The sequence below is a fragment of the Asparagus officinalis genome, chromosome 8 (assembly GCF_001876935.1).
Source record: "Asparagus officinalis chromosome 8, Aspof.V1, whole genome shotgun sequence".
Taxonomy (NCBI): domain Eukaryota; kingdom Viridiplantae; phylum Streptophyta; class Magnoliopsida; order Asparagales; family Asparagaceae; genus Asparagus; species Asparagus officinalis.
In genome coordinates, this window is record NC_033801.1 from 107,208,855 (window position 1) to 107,231,278 (window position 22,424).

General features: G+C 39.1%; 1 protein-coding gene across 1 annotated transcript in view; it reads right to left on the reverse strand.

Moving 5' to 3' along the window:
* The window catches only part of LOC109821057 (protein TIFY 3-like), a 10,116-nt gene continuing 2,516 nt past the window's right edge, over nt 14,825-22,424 (reverse strand). Inside the window, exon 5 of the mRNA XM_020387252.1 lies at nt 14,825-15,204. Coding sequence (XP_020242841.1) covers nt 15,117-15,204 — 88 coding nt within the window. The 3' untranslated portion in view covers nt 14,825-15,116. The remainder of the gene's footprint in view (nt 15,205-22,424) is intronic.

Sequence of the window (22,424 nt, forward strand, 5' to 3'; positions counted from 1 at the left end):
TCACTACTACCAACATATTAATGTCATGCGTATGACAATGTTTTCTCATATGAAAAGGTTATTTATTATTTAATAACATGTAGAAATTGAAAATTTTAGCATCTTCCAAGATTAAGTACTAATTGGTTCCTCTAGTATCTCTTGCAGATATATATATATCATATCATCAACATGTGGAGTTTTATCTAGATGGGCTTTATACTTGCATCAAATCTATAAATGAGAATAAAATATGAAGTGATAATCACACTTGACCCTAAATTTTGTAAAATTCAATTTGATAAAAGGGCTTCTCTAGGATTATAATCCTAGAATCATCGAGGGGAATAAAGTTAAGCCTATAGAGAGGTCACTGACAGCGGAAACCCAACCTTTGATTGACAAGCTATTCTAGTGATAAAGGTTCGTTGTGGTAGAAACAAGTTGGATAATGATTCTTGTGTGGAGCACTAGAATTTACTTCTTTGTAGCTGTGAATGCATTTATTTCTTGCACCATATTAGCTACACCATCATTCCTATGTTGATAGTGCTATATTGATGTGCCTGGACATGATGAGTTTTACTCTTAGTAAGTCTGACCTATATGGGGGATACATGCTAGTCACACTATCCTTAGAAGATTTACCTACGTGAGAGGAACCATGAAGGCCATGGTTGGGGGAGTTGGGGCTGATCCCTAGTCATAAGACTGTTGAGCATGGCCATTAACGCGCCAACCCTCTCGCTCATTAGGTGGATGCATATTGTTGTGTGCTTTTGTTAATATCTAATAAAGAGGTATAATTCAAGGTTCGTCCATTATGTCTCTCAGATTGCTATAAATGTCACTAAGTAAAGGTTCAAAGAAGAAAGCTACATTTTGTGAAAACGGCGAAGGAATTGAGGAAGGAATTGAGAAAAACGTGAAGAATAAGCAAAACAGGCTCCACCACACCCTAGTGTGGTGTCTGCCATGGGTGTGGCAGAATCTACCATGTCTGTCATGGGTGTGGTGTCTGCCACACCCTGGTGTGGCAGAATCTGTCCTGTTTACCATGGGTGTGGTGTGTGCCACACCAGGGTGTGGCAGACTCGTTTTTAGAATCCCAATCAGTTTGGAATTGTGTTTTGTTATAAATAGAGACATGTTTTTTAGGGTTTCTTTGGTTTTGTTTAGGCTTTGATTGGGCTTTGATTAAGCATTGATTGGGGGATATTTGGAGCACAAAAAGAGGTATTTTTTGAGCTTTTGGTTAGGGTTTTGTTTGGAGAGATTAAGAGTTTTGTTGGTAAGATTAGTTTGTTCATTCGAGTGATTTGTAATCTCAATTTATACTCTTCTTCTCTATTAGTGAAAACCCCATCCCCTTCTTGCCCCGTGAACGTAGGCAACTTGCCGAACCATGTTAAAATTGGTGTTTTGTTTGTGCATTGATATTTAGTTCGTTTGGCTCTCTTGGATTGGCGTTTGGCTTGGTTACTCGACACAGCTTTTGGCACAACAATTTGGTATCAGAGCTCGGGCTACGCTTGGGCTATTTGGAGGAGTAGATCGATTTGGGAAGCTCGTCTAGGGTTTCAGTTGGTGAGAAATGTGGGATCTTTTCGGTAAAGCTTCTTTCTTTTCTCAGTTTTGGATCTATTCTTCGTTTGTTTCCGCATTGGTTATTGGTGTGTTGAGGATTATGGCTGAGAAAAAGGGAGTTGAGGGTAGTTCTTCAGGTGTGAAGACTGTCCAAAGTTTGAGTATCCAATCGATGAAGATTGACGTGGAGAAGTTCAATGGCACTAACAATTTTGGACTTTAGCGATGGGAAGTCTTGGATGCACTCAATGCGTAGAATTTGGAAGATACGTTGGAGTTGGACGGGAAACCGGACGACATTAATGAGAAGGTTTGGAAAAAGATGAATCGAACAGCGTGTGGTGTGATTAGGTCTTGTCTCACTCAAGATCTAAAATATGATGTGATGAATGAGACTTCTGTGAAGAAGATTTGGGAGGTTCTAGAGAGCAAGTACTTGACGAAGAGCGTTGAAAACCGCTTGCATTTGAAGAGGAGGCTTTATCGCTTCCAATTGAAGAAGGGGACATCCATTAGTGATCACATGAACCACTACACGAAGCTTCTTGCAGATTTGGCGAATGTAGATGTTATTGTTGAAGATGAGGACAAGGCGTTGCTATTGTTGAGTTCCTTGCCCAACGAGGAATATGAGACGTTTGTCCTTACTCTTATTAATGTGAAGGTATCTCTTTCATATAGTGAGGTCACCGCTGCATTAGTGAATTACCAACTCAGGAAGAAGGACAAGGAGACTTCTATTAAGCCGGTAGCGGGGGCATTGGTTGCTAGAGCAAAGGGTCCAAACTGAGGTAGAAGGTCACATTCTAGAGGAGCACATCTTAGAATTCGTAGGAATCAGTGTACTTTTTGTAAAGAAGATGGACATTGGAAAGCTGAATGTCCAAAGTTGAATGATCAAGCCGGGAAGAATAAGGGGAAAGCTGTACAAGCTTCAGAGGTGAATATTGTCAAGACTAGTGGCAACAATTCAGATTCGGAGTCTTCAGGCTACTCATTATCTGCACTGCCGTCAGTTTGTGTTGCCTACTCTATATAGTGGATGTTGGATTCGGGCGCTACATACCATATTTGTCCTAGGAGGGATTGGTTCTCCAGTTTTCAGGAGTTGGAAAGAAAGGATTTTGTGCTCATGGGGAATGATCACAAATGCTCTATTGGTGGTATCGGTACCGTTCGAATCAGGATGAGTGACGGGGTAATTTGGGAGTTGGTTGGAGTGAGGTTCGTTCCTCAGTTGAAGAAGAACATCATTTCACTTGGAGCTTTGGAGGCAGCAGGCTATAGGGTGACCTTGGCGGATGACGCTTGAAGGTTATATTTGGGTCCATGATTGTGATGAAGGGCGTCAGAAAGAGTAACTTATACTATTTGCTTGGTAGCACAGTGATTGATAGAGCTCTGATGACTTCATTGGATTTGGCTAGATTATGGCGTTGTTTGGTGCTGGGGTATTTGATTGGTGATTGTAAGCTGTCTAAAAATCACTGCAGATAGCTGATTCCCATCAAACACCAATGATGGAAGTTACAATTGAACGACTTCCATAAGACTATAATTTGAAGACTTTCACGTGGATCGATGAAGGTTACAATCTGACGACCTTCGTAACAACTGATGAAAGCTCTAATCAACAGCCTTCACAATCAACATTGGGAGTTACAATCTGACGACTCTCACATTTTCAAGGAGCCAAGACGAAGATTACAAGATGACGATCTTTGTAACGCTCTTGCAAAAGAGACTACAAATCGACGGTCTCTTCAAATCAAAACGCAGATATCTCTCAAACCGTAAGGAATTTGGTAAAACTGACGGAGCAAACCGAACCCTATGGGGTCAGTTTGGTCGGCTCCGTCTCGTCGAGATAGCCGATTTTCATATATAATCCGTCAGTTATGACCTGTTCTTCGCAGCAAGTTATGTTCTGAAGTCCGTCTGCAAGACTGGACTTCATTAGAACATTGGACTTAGCCTGAAGCTCGCCAAGCCCGCCTAAGGTTCGCCTCTACATTACAGAGTCAAAACGCAGGGGTCGAACCAACATTATAACCTCAAAACGCATGGGTCGGACCTGCGTTGCAACATCAAAACGCACGGGTCGAACTTGTGTTGCAACATCAAAACGTACGGGTCGAACCAGCGTTGTAACATCAAAACGCACGGGTCGGACCTGCGTTATAACCTCAAAACGCAGAGGTCATCCTTGTGATATAACATCAAAACGCAAAGTTCATGCAGAGCTCAACTCAACTCTGCGTCCCAAGTCCAAAAAAACGCACAGTTCATGCAGAAACCAACTCTGCATCTCAGGTCCAAAACGCAGAGTTCATCTCTGCGCGGCCCAACTGTGCGTTTTCAGCCTAAAACATGCCCAACTGTGCGTTTTCAGCCTAAAATAGGCTCAACTGTGCGTTTTCAGCCTAAAACATGCTCAATTGTGCATTTTCAGCCTAAAACAGGCCCAACTGTGCGTTTTCAGCCTAAAACAGGCCCAACTGTGCGTTTTTAGCCTAAAACAGACCCAACTGTGCGTTTTCAGCCTAAAACAGGCTCAACTGTGCGTTTTCAGCCTAAAACAGGCCCAACTGTGCGTTTTAGGTCTAAAACGTAGAGTTCGGTCCTAGAACGCTGTTTTCAGCGTTTGACTCGTTCAAACACAATTTGAACGGTTCCAGAACCGTTTTCTCCCCACGATTTGAGGGGATCACTACCCTATCATGGAGAGATTCATAAGGGGCAGTTACACCCCATTAAACCCTCATTAAGGAGAGATTTAAGGAGGCGGTTACACCCCTAAATCCCCTATAAATAGGGGTAAACTCAATGGAGTTCTTGCTGGCTGGGTTAATCGGGGAGGCTGACTTTTTTTGGATCTGAAGCTTGGTAACAAAGAAGATCCTTCATCCTTCGGCTGGGATTTTGGAGATCGGCAACAGGAGCTTCTTCATCCTTGGCTTTAAACCGATTTATTTTGGAGATCGGCAACAGGAGCTTCTTCATCCTTGGCTTTAAACCGATTTCGGTTAAATCAACTCTTCCATAGAGTTTCAAACTCATTCGGAGTTATCAACTCGATCAGAGTTCAAAACTTGCTCTGCAAGTTCTTCTAAAACTCACTCTGAGTTATTAACTCGTTAAGAGTTATTTTCAAACTTGCCACGCTAGTTCTCCACAACATCAAATCGTGAGGAGAAGACCACGTTCTAGTGAAACAAGACGTGCGGATCGTCAACGGAGAGTAAATTCGACGCGAGCATTCGAAGGAGGCACTCCATCGCCACCGTGAAGAACCCAGACTTAAACAAAGGGGGGAATCCAGATCATTCTCCTCTCTTTTGTAATCAGGAAATCCAATTGTAATTGTCTATCAAAGGAATACAAATCAATTTTCCTTCATTTCTTTTTACTGCAAATTTTTCCACAAACAGTGATGCAGTGCATAGGTTGTTGAGGAGTGCTTTGACCTGCAGATGGAAGTCCTTTGAGCACATTGGGATAAGCAAGACCGATGTGAAGTTTGGCACTCCTATCCATCTAGCGATGGGTCTTTTAGGAGGTGTTCAGTTAGGCATTTGGGGGCCTTCCAAGGAGGCATCATTGGGAGGTAATCATTTTGTAGTTTCCGCAGTTGGTGATTGTTCTAGGCATTATTGGGTCGCAACCAGTTCCCATTGGTGTAAAGTCCTAGAAATCAACAACAATTGGAAGAAGTGTATTGGCAGAAAGGTAACTCGTTGTTCTAGCTTTGGTAAGGGTCCTTTCTTGCGTTTGTGCCGAGCTCACAGCAATAGGAGACACTTCATTGGTGTGGAGACTTTAGGGCGACAAGATGAGATGACAGTTTTGATGGGTCGTTCCTTTCTGGAGGAGAATCGGCGTTGGTTGACGAGCATTGGTTCTGGAGCTTCGACATATTTGGGTCATCTTAGTCATAGGTCGCCGACTGCTACATTAGGAGTTATTGGATCTGGTGGAGCTGCTTTAGATTTTGGTCGACGTCGGATATTTGGTTACCCAGCATTTGGTCACATCGAGGATGTGAGATTTGATCCGATTGCGTGTTTGGGATTCGGAGGCTCATTTGATTATCGTTTGGGAGCTTCTGATTTTGTTCTGAGTAGGAATGTCACTTTTGACTCTCGACAGGTGGAGAGTGTTGATCAGGTCGTTTGGATATCATAGCAGGTGGAGGGTGATGCTACTTCACGTTGGGTGGAACTTATTCCACATACTCCAGATCATACTGCGTCATTTAGGATTCTAGCTGAGGTGACACAGATTGGGGATCATTTGATTTCAGATGCAGATGATGGATTGGTTTTGGATTCGGTTGCAGCTGGTGGACATGATTTGGATACGGCCATTGGTTCACCTCAGATAGAGGTGTTTGATTTGTATCAGTTTGGGGCCGTTATTAGTTGCAGATCCGTTGGCGATATTAGGGAAGAGTTGCAGACTTTTCTATTTATTTGAGGGCCTTTGGAGACCGTTTGGGTGAACTACATGAAGGCTTGATTCCTTGGGCAAGAGAATATGTAGGCAGTCAGTTTTGATGCAGCCGATTTGGTGAGTAGATCCCGACATTTAGGTGAGTGTTCGCACTCCCGTTTGGGTCTCGACTTGTGTGGATGGAGTCCGTTGTCATGAGTCCGTTGCCGTGACGTACTGGATGTAACAAGTGAGGCATTTGTTTTGGTTGGTGTTGGCTCGGTTTTGGAAAAACTTCCTCGAGATGGAGAATTATGAAAACGGCGAAGGAATTGAGGAAGGAATTGAGAAAAACGTGAAGAACAAGCAAAACAGGCTCCACCACACCCTGGTGTGGTGTCTACCATGGGTGTGGTAGAATCTGCCATGTCTGTCATGGGTGTGGTGTCTGCCACACCCTGGTGTGGTAGAATCTGTCTTGTTTATCATGGGTGTGGTGTGTGCCATACTAGGGTATGGCGGACTCGTTTTTAGAATCCCAATCAATTTGGGATTATGTTTTGTTATAAATAGAGACACGTTTTTTAGGGTTTCTTTGGCTTTGTTTAGGCTTTGATTGGGCTTTGATTAAGCATTGATTGGGGGATATTTGGAGCACAAAAAGATGTATTTTTTGAGCTTTTGGTTAGGGTTTTGTTTGGTGAGATTAAGAGTTTTGTTGGTGAGATTAGTTTGTTCCTTCGAGTGATTTATAATCTCAATTTGTACTCTTCTTCTCTATTAGTGAAAACCCCATCCCCTTCTTGCCCCATGGACGTAGGCAACTTGCCGAACCACGTTAAAATTAGTGTTTTGTTTGTGCATTGATATTTAGTTCGTTTGGCTCTCTTGGATTGGCGTTTGGTTTGGTTACTCGACACAGCTTTTGGCACAACACATTTGCCATATTCATAAACTCAAATTACCCTATTACTAACTATTTTCTTTATTTTTTGCTAACTTTCATTTCCTACTTCGAAACTCAACCTTTTTTTTTGTGGGGGGGGGGGATTGTTGGAAATTATTTAAGAAAAGATTTAGTTTCTTTTATGATTTTAATATGATTATGTTTTCTTCTTAATTCATTGCCTTTATTTATTGACATTAATTTTGTCTTTATCACTGGTTGTTATGTACCAAATTTATTTTTATTCATTAATTCGTTATTAAACCTATTAATGGTTTTACCAAATATGTTATTAACCTAGGGATGTTTTCTCATGTAGAAATAATGGTACTTGAGAGGTGATAGTGATACAAATTATTCATATGATCTCTCTAAAAATCGAGAAACTTTTCCTCTTGCACCTATATTTCCTCATATTTCAAATTTAGTTTTGGGCAATGCATCCATTGAGCAAGAGCCTTGAGATTCGCAGTAACCTCAAGTGTTGGTTTTTTCAGGGGGCTTTTACCGCTAGTTCATTGTTGCATTGATACGTCTCTACGAAAGCGGCAATAGTTGTTCTAGCGCAGTTGTTGGATATTTATTAAGAAAAAGCAATTTTGCCTTTGTGTTTTAGTCCCACATCGGAAAATTAAAAAGAATCCTCTCTCCCTCAACCCTATAAATACACACTTATTCACATTCTAAAACACAAGAAAATAAAGTTTTTCTCCTCTCCTCTGGTTTAAAGAAAATTGTTTTTTTCCCTCTATAAATTTTGTTATTAATTTTTTTGGGCAATCTTCTTCATCTGAGCTGAAGCTCTGTACTCTCGCCCGAGTACGGATGCCGGCCGTTTCTGGGGGCTTTTACCGCTAAGGGGGAGAGAACCATTTACGCTAGGGCGATAGACGGGTTCTCAATCTTCTAGGACAGTGATTACACGACTGCTCCCGTTAGGCCTGATTTTCTTATCTCTTATTTATTTTATTCGGATTTATCTGCATGCTATAACCTTTAAAGTTGGTAAATTTCTAACAATCTAGAAGATTGAAAAATATAGCTGTTGATTTATTAAATCCGAAATAAGTTTATCTATAATTAATTGTTTTTAATTATTGCTGAATAATTTTTGTTAATTCAGGGAAAAAATAATTTTTTTTTAAAAGTCACTGTTCATCAAAAATACTTTTCACCCGAATTTTATCTTTGTTGTTCATTCCAAAATAGTTGCTGCTAATTACTTTGTTTATTTGTTTATCTATTAATTTTATTAATTTGTTGTTAAAAAAAAGTGTTGTTCATTCGAGACAGTTACTGTTCATCCGGATTAAAAATAAAAAATATATAGTTTTCGTTACTGTTCACAATTTAATAAGAAATTGCTGCTCATTATAAAACGAAAATTATTGTTCATTAAAAAACTATTTCTGCTAATTGCTTATCTATTAATTAATAGTATTGTTGAAATAATAACAATAATTAAATTTCTGTTACTGTTCATTTAAACAGTTTTGGTTATTATTTAAAAAAATTATAATTAAATATTTCTGTTAAATTTAATTAATTGTTGTTAATTAAGTTGTAATTAATTACTACTAATTAATTCTAACAGTTACTTAAATTTAATTATAATTAATTGTTTTATTGCTTTTATTGCCTTAATTGCTGTTTTAAGATGTTGCAAGTGGGCTCTTTGCCTTCCAGTACCTCACGAGTCTGAAGTTCAAGCTCTTCCACAAATTAAATCGTTCTCAGCCTTGCTGTTCTAAGCTTGCTGGGGCGGGCCGGAGTCGTTCTCATAGACCCCACAAAACAAATTTTTACTCTCACGACATGTAAATCATGAGGTTCGAACATCAATAGGTAAACCCCTCCTCGGCCTTATCCAACATATGTTTGCAGTATAATTGCTAGGCAAATTAAATACTTGCAGGAAATATTTTAAAGTTTCTATATTCTGTTAAGAAACAAAAACTCATTGAGTGAACCGATTTAAGTTTTCTTGGATTAGTCGGTGTCTAAGGCAAGGTTTAGGGGTTGTGTAACGCGCTCTGCAAGGAACGAGGTACTTAATTGATCTTTGATCAACCTCTATTACTATCCTTACCTAGCTAACTACCCGGGTAAAACTTTAATCTTTTCACTTTAGGAGTTTTTGGTTTGGAATAAGAGGACCGGAATTATGAAAAAAAAAATTCATATGCATTTATTTAATTACGTTTCTTGCATCATATATTGCCTAATGATAAATGATCAATATATGAGCGAACCAAATCAAAGAGGTGCATCTTTTAAAATTCTATTTTATATGGTGGATTATATTTCAAATCTTCAAATGTAAAGTTCATCACTTTTATTGCACTTTGATGAATATTGTAATAAATGTTCATATGTCTTCTTAGATAACTTGCATTTGTTACATGATTAATTACAAGGTTTCATGCAAGAATGCACTTGTAAAATTTAAAGCACGTATGTACAAATAATAATTTTATTATTATTATTATGTGTTTAAGAGGTGGTACTAGAAAATGACAACATAAATTTGGAAGGTCTCTTTTGTAGGCAACCAATTTAAATTTGGAAGGTCTCATTTGTAGGCAACCGATTTAAATTTGGATGATCCCTTTGAAGGCAACTAAATTTGCAACCTCTTATAATAGGACAATTTTAAAAAAATTTGTGTATATGTAGTATGATGTATATTTTAAGATACGAAATCCTATTATAAGGTTCTCTTTAATGCTTTGCATGTATCTATTATTAATTTCATTCATGTATGTACATATGCATGCATGTAAAGATATAACTGTAGTTTTTTAGTTCCACATTAGTTTGAAATGTTCAGATATTAAGGTCAATCTCTTCAGACACAGATATAGATTACGATCATAGACCATGATCTTTTATGCTAACATGTTTTGATGTCCTATCATTTTTAATAGTGACTAGAAAGAGTAATTTTATAGCTCTTTATTTGACTACATGTATAATGCTTTCTCTTGAGATTTCAGAAAATGAATCAGAATTGATATAAATATGCTCTGTCAACTAATATGTCTAGTTATAGGAGATGTGATAAATCAATATCCTGGAAAATAAAATCAAGAGATATATCTTATAACTTATTTCTATATGATGAATAAAAATTATATTGAAATTAGTCCATCAAATAATAATAATAAAAATTGCTATTAGGCTTATCCTTATAAGTTGTTTTTATATTGAAATTAGTCCATCAAATAATAATAATAAAAATTGCTATTAGGCTTATCCTTATAAGTTGTTTGAAATTAATCTCTCCTCTTGCTTCTTGAAAATTGCTATTAGGCTTATCCTTATAAGTTGTTTGAAATTAATCTCTCCTCTTGCTTCTTGTACTCTTACCTGGAGAGACTAATTTTAAATAACATAACAAGAAGATGACCTAATATCAATTTCAAATAATAGGAATGACTAATTACAAAATAATTTAAGAACTTGATAAATAAATACAACGCCTACTAGGCAAAGTTGTGATTCTAGACTTTGTAAATTCTAAAAAGAATCTTGTTGACCCTTTGACTAAGGGATTATCCAGAAGTGTGGTTCTGGATTCATCGAGGGAGATGGGGTTAAGCCCATAGATGAGGTCACTGGCAGCGGCAACCCAACCCTTATTTGGAGACGTAGTCCCAATATTGGTTAAATGTGATAAAAACAAGCTGGACTAGTGACACTCGTGTGGAGCATCAACCCTGATATATTCATATATCACTATGTAGCTTGTGCTACTATCCCTTCTCTATGATGACGATGCTCTTATGATACAGCTGGCTAGGCTGAGTTTTACTCTTAATAAGTCCAACGTGTGTATTATGGGGGGTATTAAATAAACAGCTGTAGTACCCTTTGAGGACTTACCTACGTGAGAGGAACCGTGATGGCCGTGGTTGGGGGCTTGGCTAACCCCTAGAAACTCTCATGAGTCGGTTTATTGTGAGCATGGCCTTTAACGCTCAACCCGCTTTGCTCAATAGATGAAGAGGTATTGTGTGTGTTTTTATCAATACCTGATTCAAGGGGCCTAATTCAAGGCCTAGTCCATTATGTCCCTCAGGTGGTGATGAACTCACTAAAGAAAGGTTCAAAGCCGAAAGCTACCTTTCCCGAATTCACGATACGAAAGGTTGCCCAACCTATATTTGTTTTATGATTTCTTGATTTATTTATTGATTTCTGAGTTTTCAGTTAATATTGCCTTTTGGGGGGGGGGGGGGGGGATACTGTTGGATATTTATTAAGAAAAGGCAATTTTGCCTTTGTGTTTTAGTCCCACATCGGAAAATTAAAAAGAATCCTCTCTCCCTCAACCCTATAAATACACCCTTATTCACATTCTAAAACACAAGAAAATAAAGTTTTTCTCCTCTCCTCTGGTTTAAAGAAAATTGTTTTTTCCCCTCTATAAATTTTGTTATTAATTTTTTTGGGCAATCTTCTTCATCTGAGCTGAAGCTCTGTACTCTCGCCCGAGTACGGAGGCTGACCGTTTACGGGGGCTTTTACCGCTAGGGGGGAGAGAACCATTTGCGCCAAGGCGATAGGCGGGTTCTCAATCTTCTAGGGCAGTGATTACACAACTGCTCCCGTCAGGCCTGATTTTCTTATCTCTTATTTATTTTATTCGGATTTATCTGCATGTTATAACCTTTAAAGTTGGTAAATTTCCAACAGCAGTGACATCATGACTACCCCCGTACAAGCTAGCAAATTATTTCTCTATTTTCTATTTCTAAATTATTATGTGTATTGTTTATTTTATTTTGATAGAAAATATCCAACATTTTTTCCCTACTGAAAAGCCTATACATCCCTCCTTGGCTATGTCGCATGAAAACATGTATCGGTACATGTACAGAACATGGTTAATTTGTAAAAGGTAGGGTATAGGGACATGATTATATAAATATGTATATACACATGTATATATTATATATTAAAATTGATAATTAATATGATATCAACATTTTCATTCATATGTTATGAGAATTAAAATTCCTATAACACTTTTATGTTTATTTTTATGTGAATTATGAATTGGAAAACAACTCGTTTTTTAAGAAAACACCCAAAGGACCCCTTTGAATCATAGTTCTATATTCAATCTAGTTTCAATGAGCTCCAAGAAGTGTATCTGAAGCATATGACATATGTCTAAGAAGTATATAACATATGCTTTAAATTAAAACATGTATTATATAATTGAGTACATACTCAAATAAATGTATGCATATATGCAAGAAGTGTTGATGTGGCTTCATTTAGGAGTATTTAATTAACATAGTTATTTGGTGTCTCGTGTTAGTAATATGGTCCTAGTCTCATGTTAGTAATATGGTCCTGACCAGCTTATCTTGTTTATTGTGTCACTATTTATCAACTCAATTATTGTTTTCCTTTTTTGTTTAATAAAAGATGCCTCATGTTTTAGTCAATGGAACCTCATTAATTTTGTAAAATTCTCCCTTTTTTTCCTCTCCCTCTCCCTCTCCCTCTCTCTCTCCAAGATTTTTGTATTGGACTGTGATGAACTGTCCACGTGTCTCTAATAATTGTCATAAGTCATAGGATGCTCATTGCTTGTTCCTAATGGAGAATCTTCTCGCCGTGGAAACAAAAAAAGGGTGATTAAGTTTCAAGAAATGTGCAAAATGTGCTCGAAGTTAGTAGTCAAACAAAGCTTGTGGGTGGCAGTTGGAACTTTCATGTTTGGTCCATTATGTGGGGCCTAGATGTTCGCACCTGCTCGATGTTTCTTTTTGTGGTACTTCATTCTCGTTCTTGTGTATTTTTCCTCAAGTTTTTCATTTTTTATTGAGGATAAATTGCAGATAAACTCTCCATTCATATCTTCGGCAGCGTTTATCATCCTTTTGGAATTTTGAGAAGGGTTTTGAAGATCAGCCCCTTAAATCATTAGGACTTTGATATTATTCCCTTAAATCTTTATATTTTGTTTAGCCCCTCAAATTACAAAAACATGTTGATACTAGTTCCTCCATTAGGTTTTCAGTTCAAAATCCTCAACCCCTGTTAGGTGTACGTAGCCAGCGATGTGTGTTCAGTTAAACAAAATACCCTCTACCCATGTAATTAATTCATCAACCCAACTCACATCCCCTCATTTCCCCCACTATTTTGAAGAAAGAATCTTGATTTCTGAAGGAAATAGTTTCGCTATTAATAAACCATGATCTTGTTGGGTTTCTTAAGTTTAATGGGTATGTGGTTTGAGTATTAGGACATACATATGGTATAATTGTCCATCCCCTAAAATGGTTAAACATAACAGAATTAATATTCCTCAGCATTTATAACTCTAACTAACCATAGAGACTAATACCAATATATTTGTGCAATTGATGGGCTATCAAAATATAAAGATTTGAGGGACTAATATCAAAAATACTAAAGGGACTAATATGAAAAAAAAATTCCTTTTGAGAAAGATCAATAGAAGAGATAAATCCTTCTTGACGAATTGAGGGTGCTAGCATACGAGTTAAGGCATGATAAACTATCTCGTCACAAATACTATTGACTATATAGATGGTGAGGGTGATATGTAATTCATCCTTTAATTTATTGATAGTATTACTTTTTTTTTTCAACAAATACTACTGACTAATACCAAAACCTTTCGATGCGCAAGCTTAGTACGTTATTAGTAGTATTTCATCATCTTATTATCATTATTTTTCTTCCATTAATCCTTTCTTTCTTGCTATCAATTGAGTAGTTAACTACACGTGTAGCATATACATATGAGATACCGACTTTTTAACATTTAGACATACGTGCATGCTACGTGATATGAGATACCGACGGGCCCCTTCTCTTTTTCTTTTTTTTTTCTTTTTTTTTTCTTTTGGTTTTGGGGATATTTTTTTGTATAAGCATGTTCATGTCGTCATTTCCCATGCTGGAGCCTTCAACCCCTTTTATATTCTTGTTTCTTAGGGATATATTACCACGAGTGAGGAATCTTCTTTTAAACCTTTTGTTTTTGTTTATATAATATATGGTTGCTGTTGAATGGAATATATTCTTCTCTTCATATGATCAGAGGAGACGATATTAATTTAGGCAATATAACTTTTGACTTATCGTAGGTAGCTATTTTGTTCTGGATGATGAGCAACTTGTCGTTTTCAACTCTTGAAATCAGGACCTCTTCTATTGTTGTGTTTGGGAGGGTAGGAAAAGGAATGGAACATGTCAATTTTCCACTATCCCGTTTACCTCCAAATTGGGGTGTAAGGTTTTAGTGTAAAATTTCCCCTCATTTCCTTATTCTACCCTCCCAAAAAATTAAACTCCCAAACATGATTAAACCAAAATAAGTGACAAGGTAAAAACTTCTCCTCCGCTCCCCGAATCTATTTTATGATGAAATGAGAGCAACAACTAATTAGTGCTCCATTAATCATTATCATCAAATTAGTTTTTCTCCAAGTATACTGCTTACCATAGATTAGGTTGCCTCATTTTGGTTCTTAAATATCATAAAAAGCTATTATATATCGCTCGAAAGTTTTAAGGTTTTTTTTTCTCCCCTTTGTTCTTAGAGCTGTTGTGTGCTTCGATCGGGGAGAGAGAGAGAGAGAGAGAGAGAGAGAGAGAGGTGGCCGACTCTTTTGAATGATAATGAAAAAGGAGATATGATCTTGGTAATGCAACAATAATGAGATGATTTTGAGGGGTTAAATAGTGATGTTCGATCACTCTCCGATGTGAATAAGCTGAGTTTAACACAAAGAAGAACATAGCCTTCTTCTTTATATCGCGTCGTGTTCTTGATGTTATAGTTTGATCTTAAAAGGATACCCAAGTTCATACCACAGGCTTCATGTTTCGCATTAATAATCCATTCATATTTGAAAACTGAACGCAAACAGTAGCGACCAAAATAACTACATACAAACACATTAAAAAAAACTAGGTTCTGGTAATTGTTCGATCTTGAGCCTTTAAAAGCTTAATTAAACACAGACATGGTAGCAACCTACATAGCAAGAACAATTTCCATCGCATGTCTGAGTTCGCGACAACTAACATGTAATTCAATCAAACCACAATTAAGAGGGCTAGTTAAGTTGTGACATCGCATTGTGCAGGCTACAATATAATGTAGATACAAAACACTCTCTTAGCTGGCTTGAGGCTTATTGTCAACACCCACCTTGATGTCTTCTTCAGGTTTCTTAGCTGGCGCATATGGAGCTTTGCTCACCAACCTGCACAAAATCCAATATCCAGTTTAGCAAAATACATTTTATAATAAATTATGGTTAGAGAAAATTTTGACATACTATAATACATTTCAAAACATTTTATAGATAGGCGTTGTGGCTAGAGAACATACCCGTGGACATGAGAGTATAACAATTTATGGTCGTTAAGGCGTATACTTCGACCATATCTATGGGGAAATGGAGATATTTTAAGGGGTTAATCGCAGATAGACCTCCCGTTCTATCGCCAAATACAGCTCCCGTAGTTCTATTCTACAAATAAACCCCCTTCAGTCGAATTTCTTCCTCTTTCTCTGAGGGTAAAAGGGTCAAAATTAAAACTCTAATCGACAGCACCTCCGGTGCGCAAGGTGCACAACAAGAGATTAGATCACAATGAAATTCTCGTTTCTCAAAGGAAACAAGAATCAAAAAGCCAGATATCTCATCGAAGTGAGATATCAGCTCTTCCTCTCGTCAGCTCTAGGACTGCGCGTCGAGGGAACCTACAAGCTATTACAAATCACGGCAAAAACACAATTTTTACGTGGTTCGGCAAATAGCCTACGTCCACGGGGCAAGGAGGGGGAGATCTACTATTAGAGGGAGAGATACAACTAGGGTTTACAATCTCACAATCTAAACCCTCTCAAACAAACTCTCCAATCCCTCTTACAAAATCTCTCTCAAAAGAAACAAAAAAGGGACTGCCTTTGCTTTTCACGCCCACAGCAAAAAGGAATTCACAGCCGCCAATATCTCCTTGCTTTTCTCCTCGGTTTGCACAAAACAACCGCTGTTTTTGCTCACCTGCAGCCGCTCCCAATCTCTCTTGCACGCACTCTGTAGCCGCAACCCCAAGAAAACAATCCTTGCACACTTAATGCCCTAGGCATCAAATGATATATATAGTCTTTGTTTATTTCCGGGTGGGCCGGCTTGGCATTCGGGTTCAAAACGAATTCTCACGCCTCAAACTTTGCTTCACGTGGGTCTTCACGTGGGTAGGTCCCACACGTCTTCACAATTCTCCACCTCGGTGAAGTTTTCCCAAAACTGAGCCGACACCAAAGCACCTCAAATGTCCCACTTGTTGTGTTCATTATGAACTCAATCCACAACAAGTCGAGAACCCGAACGAGAGTCCAAACAATCTTACCCCCAACAACTAATCCAAAACCGGCTGCATCTGAAAGACTGCCTACGTATCCTCTTGCCCAAGGAATCAAGCCGAACGTAGTTCACCCAATGGCCTCGAAAGGCCTCAACATCGAAGAATGTTCAAAAGTTCCAAACAATGACCAAACTTAACGCCTGAAACAACTTTGGTCAACATATCCGCAGGGTTGTCCTTCGTGTGGATCTTCTCCAACGGTACCTTTGATATACCGTAGAATCCACTTCACGGCCTCCCAATGACCCTTCCCGGGGTCGTGCATGTATCTGGATACCATGCTCACGGCCTGTGACAAATCTGGCCTTGTACACACCATCGCATACATCAAGCTACCCACAGCATTGGCATATGGAACTTTGGACATGTATTCACGGTCCTCAACTGAAACAGGTGACATCTTAGCTGATAGCTTAAAGTGGGGAGCTAATGGAGTACTCACCGCCTTGGCATTGCCATCATAACTGAATTTCTTCAGCATCTTCTGCAAGTAACTCCTCTGTGTCAACTTCAACCTCCCATTCACCCTGTCTCTCTCAATCTCCATACCCAATATCTTCTTTGCTTCTCCAAGATCCTTCATCTCAAACTCGGATGACAGTTCTTTTTTCAACTTCCTAATAGCTGAAGTATTCCTGGAAGCTATGAGCATATCGTCAACATATAATAGCAAATAGATATACTCACCATTCTGTAGCTTGTGCATGTAAACACACGGGTCATATGGGCTCCTCGTGTATCCTCGGCCAATCATAAAGCCGTCGAATCTCTTGTACCATTGTCGCGGTGATTGCTTTAATCCGTAAAGAGACTTCTTCAGCTTGCATACTAATTCTTCCTTTCCTGCAGCTTTGAACCCCATAGGTTGTGTCATGTAGATCTCCTCTTCTAAATCTCCATGTAGAAAGGCTGTTTTCACATCCATCTGGACCAAATCCAAATCCAGCTGTGCCACCAATGCTAATAAAATACGAATCGACGAATGCTTTATAACAGGTGAGAATACCTCGTTGTAATCAACGCCCTCTAGCTGTGCATATCCCTTGGCAACCAATCTGGCTTTGAATCTAATTTCCCCAATAGAAGATCCCTCTTTCTTTGCATACACCCACTTGCATCCAATAGCCTTCTTACCTTTCGGTAGCTTTGCAAGTTCCCAAGTGTCGTTCTTATGAAGAGACTGCATCTCCTCCTCCATGGCTTCCCTCCACCTAATCAAATCAGAGCTTGACTCTGCTTCCTTGAATGCAAAAGGAACCAAATCATCAACGACTTCTGCTGATAAAGCATATGCAACCATGACATCGTTATATCTAGCTGGCCGACGAATCTCTCTTCTCGGTCTATCTGCTGCAATGGTCCTCTGAACATGACCCTGTTCCTGAGTCCCATGATCTACTGTATCCTGTATCTGCCCATCTGTCTTCTCATCTCCTCCCAGTGTCACCTCTGTAGGAGCCTCAATGGATACAATGTTATCTGGAGTGGGTGGAGTCACATCATCCTCCACCTGCTGCGATATCAACTGTCTGGTCTTCCTCCACCTGCTGAGAAACTTGAGGCTTCATCATGTACGTCTCGTCAAATGTGACGTAAAATATGTTTGAAAAGGTAAATTTACACCCCTATTTTCGGGTGAAGTAAAATATGTTTGAGAAGAATTATTGACTTGAATTAGGATACCGGGGCTTAGGAAGTATGAATTAAGTAGTATATATCTTCAGCTTCCCTCTCCGTGTTGGTAATAATCGAGGAGATAATTAATCTTGGTTATCTTGCCAGAAGAGAGGCTTTCATGTCCGTTGTCTGAAGAGAAACTTTGTCTAAATTTGTTTCTTCAACACGATAGCAGTAGTGGAATTTGCACTTCCTATGCAAGTACATAGAACAGCTTAATCTAACATAATGGTGAGTGGGATATGTGACTGGAAAGCTACTTTACCGTGAAATTCCTTTGGTGAGGGCGAAGGTGAAGGTGGTCCATCAATGAATTCAAATAACCGGAATATTATATCATCTACAAAACTAATTAATTTGTCTAAATTTGTGACCAGATCATGTATCGCAGTGCACGGCAACCTATTCACGAGATGGCTCGCATAAACCAACGCTTCGGCCCAAAAGGATATTGACAATCCACTTTGCGTCATCATACATCGCACCTTCTCCAGCAAGGTACGGTTCAACCTTTCAGCCACCCCGTTCTGTTACGGTGTTTCACGTAGAAGTGTCTTCTAATGCCGTGATCCCGGCAAAACTGCAGAAACGGATCACTCTTATACTCTCCTCCATTGTCTGAACGAAGAGTTTTTACCTTTCTACCTGTCTGCAGCTCCACTTTCTTTTTCCACTCCACAAAAATATCCAGGACCTGATGTTTATGCTTCATCGGGTATACCCAATTCCTCCTGGAATAGTCATCAATGAAAGTGACAAAATAGTTGGCCCCACCAAGTGATGTGTGCTTGGAAGGGCCCCAAACATCTGTGTGAATATAGTCCAATATACCTTGGGTATTGTGAATAGCGGTGCCGAATTTCACTTTTGTCTTCTTCCCAAGTATGCAATGTTCACACAGCTCCATCTTGCAGGTCTTCGCACCCTTCAATAGCCCCTGCTTCGCCAATACCTGCAGGGACTTATCACTAGTGTGTCCCAATCTCATGTGCCATAAACTGGTAGTATCTTCCTCTGTGGTAATCGAAGCTGCCAGACCCCCAGTTACTGTCTTGCCCTTCAAGTAGTAAAGATAGTTTTCCCTGACACCTCGCATCACCACCATGGACCCCTTTGTGACCTTCAAAGTCGCATTTTCCAAGATCACCTTATAACCAGCTGCCTCCAAAGTTCCAAGCGAAATGATATTCTTCGTCAATTGAGGAACGAATCTCACTTCCTTCAGCTCCCGAGTCACCCCGTCACACATACGGATCCGTACTGTACCAATACCACCAATAGGGCATACGTGATCATTACCCATGAGCACGACATCCCCTCTTTCCAACTCCTCAAAGCTGGAGAACCAATCCCTCCTAGGGCAAATATGATATGTAGCACCAGAATCCATCATCCACTCCGTAGAGTCAGCGTAACAAACTGACGGTAGTGCAGAGCAGGAATAGCCTGAAGAATCTGTATCTGAATTGTCGTCACTAGCCTTGACAACATTCACTTCCGAAGCTTGTACAGCTTTCCCTTTATTCTTCCCAGCTTTGTCTTTCAACTTTGGGCAGTCGTTCTTCCAATGTCCTTCTTCTTTGCAAAAGCGACATTGATTCCTACCAATATTTCTATGGCCACCTCTTGACTTCGATCTTGAGCGATCACCTGGACGACGGTTTGGACCACGGCCTCGAACTGCTAATGCATCTCCCGATGCCTTCTCGGAGGGTTCGCCATCACTCTTCCTCAACTCATAATTCACCAAAGCTGAGGTCACCTCCTTGTAGCTAACCGTAGTTCTTCCATTTATCATAGTGAGAACAAACGTTCCAAAATCATCCTCCGGCAACGAACACAATAGTAGCATCGCCTTGTCTTCATCCTCAACCATGATATCTACATTGGCCATATCCGAAATTAGCTTCGTGAAGTTGTTAACATGCTCCCGAATGGAAACTCCCCTCTTCATCTTGAATTGGTAAAACCTCTTCTTCAAGTGAAACCGATTCTCAATGCTCTTCGTCAGATACAACATCAATTTTTGTATTATTGATGCTCAGACTCTGTATCGCCTTCGAAAGAGACGATCCCGATGTGCTTGTTTCACCCATGTTGTCGATCTAATCTTCAATTAGGAATCCTTCAGCGAATCCTTCGAACAAGCTCCCAAATCTAACCCGGAGCTCTGATACCACTTGTTGTGCGTAGCGGAAATTTCGGCAGCACCTCCGGTGCGCAAGGTGCACAACAAGAGATTAGATCACAATGAAATTCTCGTTTCTCAAAGGAAACAAGAATCAAAAAGCCAGATATCTCATCGAAGTGAGATATCAGCTCTTCCTCTCGTCAGCTCTAGGACTGCGCGTCGAGGGAACCTACAAGCTATTACAAATCACGGTAAAAACACAATTTTTACGTGGTTCGGCAAATAGCCTACGTCTACGGGGCAAGGAGGGGGAGATCTACTATTAGAGGGAGAGATACAACTAGGGTTTACAATCTCACAATCTAAACCCTCTCAAACAAACTCTCCAAACCCTCTTACAAAATCTCTCTCAAAAGAAACAAAAAAGGGACTGCCTTTGCTTTTCACGCCCACAGCAAAAAGGAATTCACAGCCGCTAATATCTCCTTGCTTTTCTCCTCGGTTTGCACAAAACAACCGCTGTTTTTGCTCACCTGCAGCCGCTCCCAATCTCTCTTGCACGCACTCTGTAGCCGCAACCCCAAGAAAACAATCCTTGCACACTTAATGCCCTAGGCATCAAATGATATATATAGTCTTTGTTTATTTCCGGGTGGGCCGGCTTGGCATTCGGGTTCAAAACGAATTCTCACGCCTCAAACTTTGCTTCACGTGGGTCTTCACGTGGGTAGGTCCCACACGTCTTCACAGGGGCTACTGCCATAATAGAACTACAGGGGTAGTAAGTTCAATTTGGTGATAGTACAGGGGCCTATCCGCAATTAACCCTAACTTAAATGGTTATTTGCAGATAAGCCCCTTATACTATGAGGTATAGTTACTAGAAATGCTCTATTTTTATTACCACATACACCTCAAGTCCCCCTGAGAATCACATAATCACGGAGACATGTACCAAGGACATTCACGTGGTGAGATCCCGACATGAGTTTAAAACCTAAAGAAAAAAATGAAGTCATCATTGAGACAGAGGATGTATCTTCTAATAAGATATAATATGGGCACTAAAGGCCGAATTAGATCAAAGTTCAAGTCCATCAATCTCCAACTACTCTAATCTAGTAAAAGATATGGGACATGACTATACAGTGCTCTAGCTGCTGCTCAAATGAATGCAATCCCTTCTCTTGATATATTATATTTTTGTTATATTTCATTTGCATCAGGAAATAATTTAAACACTTGTTACATAGAAGATCAAACCCATGTCCCTTATGGGTACTAAAGGCCCAGTTTGGGTTGTGGCGTCTAAATTGTGTCAGAAATTGATATAAGATGAAAATAAGCAAAACTCATATTTCTTCTTAAACCAAAGGCTTATTTTTGACTTTGATACACCAATGTTTACCTATTTTTGACTTTGATATCTCCAAAGTAATTTTTTTAACACTTTGATACCCAGAGTTTCAATCCCATTCATCCAATTGTTTGTTAAATTTATACCACGTGCGAAGCATGTGATACGCCATCTGCTGCCATTGGAAATATTTAGTTACTTGAACCCCAGCAACTGGGTGAAATGGACCTATATGTAATACAAAGTAAACATAAATATAAAAATCTGGATGACGAATACAAATGTTAAAAAATACTTTGGGGTATCAAAGTGAAAAAATGGGTAAATTTTGGGGTACCAAAGTGAAAAAATTAAAAAGATCCTAATTTGATTAATCAAAAGGTATATAGTTTCACATCAATGGGAACAAATTTCATTTGGAAAAGGCATTTTCCCTGCCCCCCCACTCTTTCTTTTACGTTCTTTTGTTTTCAGCTTTTTTAATTAATTTAATGACTAAGTTGCACATATATGTTATTGAATTATGTTTCTGCATGTTCATCCTTATAGTAAGAAACCTACACTTCAGGCTGCACCATGTGAATGAAAATAACTACCACAATGATCAAACCATGTTCTCCGTCTTGCATTGGCATACGTTTGCACATGTTCAATAATACAATAACTTCATGAAAACTAGGATATTTACCTTTTTCTAACATTAAGCCTCAGTATGATCTAGTCATATCTGCATAATCACAACTTGTATGCACATATCTATACTCGAATTCTTCTGATCATATCGCATAATAATGAATACGATTTTTCATGTGTCGCATTTATATTTCTTCTTTGTCTGAATGAGTGAGAATAATGCCAACTGTCATCATATTGATCTCATGCAA